This window comes from Lycium barbarum, chromosome 9 (genome assembly GCF_019175385.1).
Source record: "Lycium barbarum isolate Lr01 chromosome 9, ASM1917538v2, whole genome shotgun sequence".
Classification (NCBI taxonomy): domain Eukaryota; kingdom Viridiplantae; phylum Streptophyta; class Magnoliopsida; order Solanales; family Solanaceae; genus Lycium; species Lycium barbarum.
The window spans coordinates 108734546-108742318 of NC_083345.1; the positions used below are offsets into that span (position 1 = coordinate 108734546).

The following is a 7773-nucleotide window of genomic DNA, read 5'->3' on the forward strand; positions in this document are numbered from 1 at the left end:
AAGGCGCGTCGCTGGAACTTTGGGTATAGTTCAGGTGGGGTATTGATGCCTTATCCCTAATCAAATACTAGCATTTTGAGTTTTATAATGTCTTGTTGAATGATTTGGGATTTTGTGCAAGTTAAATTTATCATTTGAGACTTGTTGTTACGGTTTAAGAAGGGACATGAGGGCTCGGGGTGGTTTCAAACCAATTTATCCACTTATGATGGGCACAAATTTTTATTGGTGCACATATCTATGCAATTGGGGCTAGGTGTGGCAAATTTAACTGGCACGATGAAGCTTTGCGACTATGCCATTCTTGGCGACAATGATCGCCGACGAGAGGGTGACGGCACTTAGCATAATATATAGTTTCAGTGTATTATAACTTTATCTAAAGAAAAGTCTCCCATTTGAAACATTACTTATTAGTTCTCATGTTTTGGAGTTTGCCAAAGAATTTTGGAGCAACGATTTTACTAGGGATTTCTCTCCAATGTTTGCTAAGATGCTCCGGTCTTTGGTTGACGCTATTATGTGGAAAAGGCCCCTTTTTTCTCAAAGATTAGAGATGTCACTGGTACTACGTTTCTCTCGTTGACCTATCGTGATCCGCCCAAGCTTTAATGGGTTTGGGCAAAAGCGACTTTGATGATTTGATATGGACAAGTTAATCCACCATAAATCATTCCTATCTTGACCTATGAAAACAAACAATCTTAATCTATTGAATTACCCAAAGCTTTTACCAAAACCTTGCGTGAGAGTTCAAGCAGAATTAGGACTTTTGATAAGGGGATTTAAAAAGGTAAAAAGAACATCTCTAGTAAGACTCAACCTGCAATAATGGGCTAAACATTAAGGCCTTCAGCTGTTAAGCTAAAGTTCATATTGAGTTAAGGAAATTCAAAACATAATATTTATATAGAAATAAACAAATTGTCCTTATATAGACGGTGTAATTTCTCGACGAGGGGGGTTCAGTTGAACCCTCTTGCACCCCCTAGTTCCGCCACAGAATTAACTATTATTTGTTTAAATTATACACCTCCACTCCCACTCCACCTCTTATTGCATTTGTTTAAATTATACACACATGCTTGTTTATGTACCGAACATAAGAAAACAAGTGAGAAACCCACTTATTTTTCTGAAAAAATATTTTTCCAAGAAAACATTTTTCTCCGTACCAAACACACCTTGAGACTGAAATAGGAAATTTGAAATTAAATTATTTCCAAAAATATAAAAAGTGACATTCTTTTGGAAAGAAAAAAAAATTGTGATGAAATATTTGCATAAATCTTTGATATGCATAAAGAGATTTTATCCTTATATAAATAGCTAAAAATTATGATTTTTAAATTTATGCTTGTAAAAGTAGATAAATTAATAAAATTTACAATATGTAATATTTATGAACACTTGCTTATGGATATTTGGTCAAGAATATTTATTGGTATCTCTAAAAGAAAGTAATAAAAGTTGGCTTAAATTGGGCGGATTGGGTTATGAGCCATCATTTAATCCATCTTGACCCACTCCATCTTAGCCCAAGCGAGATTTGGGCAGGGCTAGGCGTTGACCCATCTATTGGTTCAGCACACCTTGACCGGCCAAACTTCAACTTAAACTGCTCATTTGTCACCCTTAATTGCGGCCTTGGAGTGCGATCACAATAACTAGGGCAAATGTGCATCGTGATCGCGGCACAACTCCTCGATCGTGTTAAAGCAGTGAATTTGGAAATCATTGCAACCTAACTGTCTCCCGATTATAAATATGTGCAAGCTTTTTCGAAGAGTAGGTAATCTGAACTAGTATAAAGTGCACATACTTGGTCAATATGTCAAGAATGAACCAAATTGCGTCAAACTTCCCCAAAGTATGTGGCAACACTACCACAAAGTATAGTAATCCTCTCCCACTTCTATTAGAGTATAGCTATCTTGTGAATTAAATAACCCCGTTTCTAAGGCTCATATTTGACATGTTGGCAATTAAAACACCATGTAACATGGCCAACTATGTTTCTTTTGTCTTGCGCCATCAATAATGTTGTTTCAAGTCATGACAAATCTTTGTGGCCCCGGGGTAAATAGAATACCGCAAACTTTGAGCCTCATGATCAAGTATCAGTTGTCATAAATCACCAACATTAGGCACACAAATCCAACCTTAAAGCCACAAAACCTTATTATTATTATCTATAGTGAACTTAATAGCATCTCTTCATTGTACTGATGTGTCCCTAATATCATACAAATGTCGATCCTCATACTAGTGAATGTTTATCTGCTCAATCAAGCTCAACTAGAAAACAACACAGGCCAGAATCTTTCTAGGCTCAGAAATATTGTATCTCACAAATTTGTTGGCCAAGGTCTGAACATCCATAGCCAAAAGATGCTCCTCAACTGTCAAAAGTGTCAAACCACCCATACTCGAATGATTTTAGGATGTCCCGAGGTAAAAGTCAACTCTTGGTCAACTCAAACTTGATTCTTGGCTCAACGGTCTTAAATCCAATATTGAAAAATACATAGTATATCGTAATCATCCACTAGTTCAGAAAAATCCTCCATCGAAGTAAGAACCTTAAATTATCTTTTCCAAAATAAGCTTCAAGCTTCAACAACACTTTTCTCTTTTCTATGGCCTCCAAACGTCCACAATCTAACCAAGATTACTTAACAAGGTCACATAAAGCTATAGGAATTAATTCCACAAGAAAAAGATTCAAACTTTATCAAAATCTCAAAAGTCAACAAAAAAACAACCTCGAGTCCACATGGTCAAATCCCAGTGACCAATAACTCTTCAAGTTCAAATATGTAGTTAGATTCTGAATCCGATTTCAAATTGTTGTGTTCAAATAATAAAGAATCATTCTCTTTAATTTTCATCCAAGTCAAAGACCCTCTTTTTTCTCTTTTGGATCCTTCATTTTTAAGCAAAATCGAAGATAGATTCATGTAATAATCATATATCCAACTTATAATTACTTTTCCAAATGAAGTAGATGAAAAAGCTCTAAAACTTCACCTCAGCCTGAGCTCCCTAGCTCCCAAAATGACAAAATAAAGTCCAAGTACGAAATGAGATTGTATACACAATTGTAGAAAGTTTTAGTGTGGATTTTCAAAAAGACAACATTAAAAAAGTCATAACTTTTTATACAAATGTCAGAATGATGAACGGTTTGGATTTCTGAAAACTAGATTCAAAGGGATAGAACTTTCATCAAGACATCTTTATCAAATTCTTTATAGATTTAGAGCATATCTCTTACGAAATCAAGGGTAGAAAAACACGTTTCAACACTTCAAAATATTTCAAAACTTGATCTAATCGAGCCAAAACTCATCGGAGCTCCTCGGATCTCCTCCAGACCATCTCGTCAAGTCCAAATACCCTATATATATGGACTTATCCAAAGGCTCAAAACACAAAGGAAAATGCTAGAACACAAAGTCAACCCTCAAGTTAAACTTATGAACCTTAAACTCCAAATTTTCATGCCATAGTGACGAATCGCACCCGGGCCTCTTGGGCCCCAATCCGAACAAACATACAACTCCAGAACTACTATATGAACCTATTGGAACCTTCAAATCATGTCTAAGCTTATTTACTCAAATTGTTGACTTTGGTCGACTCTCTTAACTTTAGGCTTCTTGTTCAAGTTCAATAATTTCATAACACTCCCGAACCTCTATAAACTTGTGTCATCCATATCCGCAAGTCATAAATCACCAAATGAACTTACTAGAAGCCTCAAATAAGATAATGGGGTCCTAGAAGTCAAAAAAACCGATTCGACTGTTACAGTTTGGTTGCCTGATTTGAGAGAGAGGGAAGCCCATAGCGATAGGACATGAGAGAATGTGGTTTCGCAAACAGGCTCATCAAAATTTGGCTTTGATACCATGTTGAAATATGTAACCATCTCATCTAAAGGTTTAAGTATTAAACAAAACATACTTTTATTTAGCTAATCATGTCTTCAACCAAATGAAACGGGAAGAAATCATGAGGATTTATATATTACTGATCTAACTAGCTTGGAATCGAGACGTAGTAGTTATAACTAACTTTCTATACAAAACCTCATATGAGTGAGTGTAAAGAGCAGGCTGGAGGTGGGGAGTGGTCTGAGTTCCACCTCCTGATCACAAAAGGACAAATTGAGGAAAGTAGGTGGTAAAATAAAAAATGGGCAAGTTTAGCAGCAGTCTTATCTAAATCAATAAAAAGTGATTTGCCACTAACATATGTTGGCCTGTGGCTATTGTACGTAATATGAAAATCAAACTTATGCTATTCATATCACTAGACATAAAGGCAACCATGGGATCAAGTTGGTATGCTTCTGCTTGCCACCAATTTCACCTCAATGGGCCCCCTTCTATTTTCTTCTTTTCATGTGCTCGTTTCTTCAGTATCTTCTTGTACATCTTTTATCTAACATGGTATTTACTTTCCTTTAATTGAAAAAAGAAAAGAAAAAGCTTAATGATTAATATCAATAGGTAGACCTTCCTAAAAAAATCATTCATGGTTTGTTTCTTCTTGCTCTATCGCAAAATTGTCGGCATTTTTCAAATTTCCTATAAAGTAGTAATAAACTGCGAACATCTTTATCTTTTCTTCTTTCTTAACGTGCACACAGTATTGCTTACATGCCACCTTATGCATATTTATTTTTCCAATGCATTAGGAATTTTAAGTATCCTGATAAAAGAAGTTTCGGAAAAAGGGAGGAATGGTTAAATTTTTTTCTGATTTCTGTCTAATATATTCTTAAGAAAAAAAAGTATTTTGAAACTCCACAGCTGACACTAGTTGTGTGGGGTCATTGGCACTTTTACCCCTATTTGGTGCCGGTCTTTAACTTTTGCCCCTCATATATAACAAACAACTTTTTTGTGGGGCATAACTTTATATATTCGCATCATAATATATATCCCACAAGTTATGCCCTCCATGACTTTTGATCTTAAAAAACTAATGTCCCACTAGGCATAAGATCGATTGCTAAAGAGCAAGACCGGCCCATTTGAAGGGTAAAAATTAAAGACCAGCCCATTTGAAGGGCGAGCAGTCCATTTGAACGGCAATTCATGCCATTTTATCAGTCTGTGAGGCTTATTTTTGTGCAAATATATGAATTCAAAAGTGGAAGTTCGGGTCAACCTTTGGTGAGATAAAACGAAGTTTCACAACTAGTGCTAGTGGTACGAGTCACGCAATAAAGTTTTTTTACTTTTAAAGGGGAATCTAAATCTATTTGTATTGACAAGTTATGCCAATAAGAACAGGGGAAAACAGCCTCCAATTTATATATTAATAGTGGGAGAGGTGCCCCACCAAGTCTAAATAAAGGGTTGGTGTACAAAATGACCAGTAGAAAGTAAAAATATCGTGAAAAAGAAACCCATAATTTGAAAAAGCTAGTACAGATGCAAACACTTTCAAACAAGAAGATATTGAAAAAAATAAGCAAACGAAAGAAAGCAATACAAACTCCCAAGCACAAAGCATTATAGTGTTGTTGAATCTAGAAGGTAGAAAAAGGAAAGGAATTAAAGAAAACAAAATAATCTAGTAACAATCGTCCTATATGTTTGCAAGATGCATAAGAAAGAAGACTGAAAGGAAAACAAATTAAAGCAAAAAGGAACCTCTTGCTTATCTATATGTTGCTGGCTCCCAAATATAGAAATACTAAATGTTACCAAGCTTTAGCTTGTTGTAAGCTAAAGCTTATGACAATATAACTACTATGTTTTAATCCCACGCACGTCCAAGTCAGCTATATTAATCTTCAATGATATCATGCACTTCCAGTTCAACTATATGAATCTTCGTTGATCATCACTCCCGTCAAGTTCAGCTATATGAATCTTCATTGATCATGTAGCTACGTCGAGTGATTTTCATGGGGTTTCCATGCTGAAGCCCATACCACTGGTTCTTCTCCCCATGTCAGGTAAATTCCTGGTGGTTCTTGATTTTCTTGTGGTAGCACAAGTGACCATCCAGCTTTGTACCTCTTAATCAAGGCCTTAACATCATCAACAGCATCATCATTTAGTGGAAATGGGGAAAAACATTCCCTAAGCCTTTCAGACCATTGATTTCCTCTTTCTCTTCTTTCACCATCTCCTTCACCAATTTCATTATCACATGCCAAAACCTTAACTATGGATTTAGAACATTCCCTTTCGATCACTAGTCTTTCGTTACTCGTTGTTGGAAAGCTTTCATCAAGCATCTCAAAGTATAATGTGTAGAACCTAAGGCATTCTTCAAAGCACTTAACAAAGTCATTCCTTGTGCTAGAAAAATCAGCCTCGTGTTCCACTATTGTCACAACTTTAGGGTTAAGGGATTTTAGCATTCTTATAACACCTCCCCTCTCTTCTACTTCAACTTTTCTCAAGGCTCCAATGCAATTCACAGCCAATGCTTCCTCTTCTTGTATATTCAAACTCTCCTTTGTGAGTTCATTCAAGTGGTTCAATCCACTTATAACATTGAACTCAAATGGGACTCCCATTAACCTAGCAAATTTCTCCATCCTTTGTGCTACTTCTTTCATAACTGACTTCACTGGTATGCTTTCCGTGACCACAACCGTGAGCTTAAGATGTGGCGTTTCATCGTTACGTGTAGCCAAGGCTTCTAGCAAAGTTGGCCATTGTGTACAAAAGGTGTTACTTATATCAATTATGTGAAGCTTAGTCTCTCCATCTAATGCTTCTAAAATTGCACCATTTGATGCAACGTGACCAAAAGTCGTCCATGGACTTACCTCTTGGAACTTTAGGATCAATTTCCTAGATGAATCAAATGATTTGCTCTTTTCAGCTGCTGAAGTTAGGGTTTTGTAACACCTCAAGCCAGTATCTGTGGCCTTACAAAAAAGGGCTTGCAAGAAATAAAATGCCAATTTCTGATTGCAATCACCATAGGGAGAAGCAAGTTCATTCAACATCCACAACAAGTGATGGATCTTGGTTGAATCCATGTTAGAAATCGCGGTAGCACACTCCCGAAGAAGCCTAGGGGCCCACTTGGCATCGGAAACCGGCTCCTCATGTTCCGGTGATTGACTTCTTGATGAGTTCTCATGATGAGGCTTTTGATTAGGGTTTTGCATGTTTATCAAATGAATATGATGATGAGCATGAAAGTGATGAACATCCTTGTTTTCTAAGAAATACTTATTTGTAGGTTTGGAATTGGAAAAAAAGAGACTTTTCTCCATGTGTTATGGAGCCCTTTCGGCAGTGGCTCTAAGAAAGCACTTTTGGCAGGTTTAAAGCCATGGCAAACAATCAAAGTGTAGGAAAGTTGATTAAGCTTTTAGAAGGCCTTTCTAGAGACAGAATTGGTCATATATATCGTCACAGTATGGCTTTAATTATTCTGTGATATTATTAAACTAAATCACTTTTTCTTTTTAAATTTATGAGCTATGCTAAACTCACCTGTGTATTGAGTATACTCTACATTGAGAAAAACTACGGACTCAACCTATATTGACAAATGTAGCAGTATACTCCATGAAACAACAAAACATGAAGGAAAGAAAGACTATACTCATCAACTCTATTGACAAAATAAAATAAGGAAAAAGAAAAAAGGAAGCACATAACTCAAATTTATAAGTATACTTTTTTTTTTTTGGGTACAAAATTTTATAAGTATATGATACCTAGTTTGACAAATATAGTATAGGAGTCTAGGAGAGTATAGAGGTAAAAAAAACAGAGTAAACTC

At 36.0% G+C, this 7773-nt stretch overlaps 1 protein-coding gene across 1 annotated transcript; it reads right to left on the bottom strand.

Moving 5' to 3' along the window:
- Positions 1-5425: 5425 nt before the first annotated feature.
- On the bottom strand, positions 5426-7370 carry LOC132609340 (protein SHORT-ROOT-like). Its single transcript, XM_060323257.1, has one exon. The coding sequence runs from the start codon at positions 7256-7258 to the stop codon at positions 5909-5911; it is 1350 nt and encodes a 449-aa protein (XP_060179240.1). The 5' UTR covers positions 7259-7370; the 3' UTR covers positions 5426-5908.
- Positions 7371-7773: the final 403 nt, after the last annotated feature.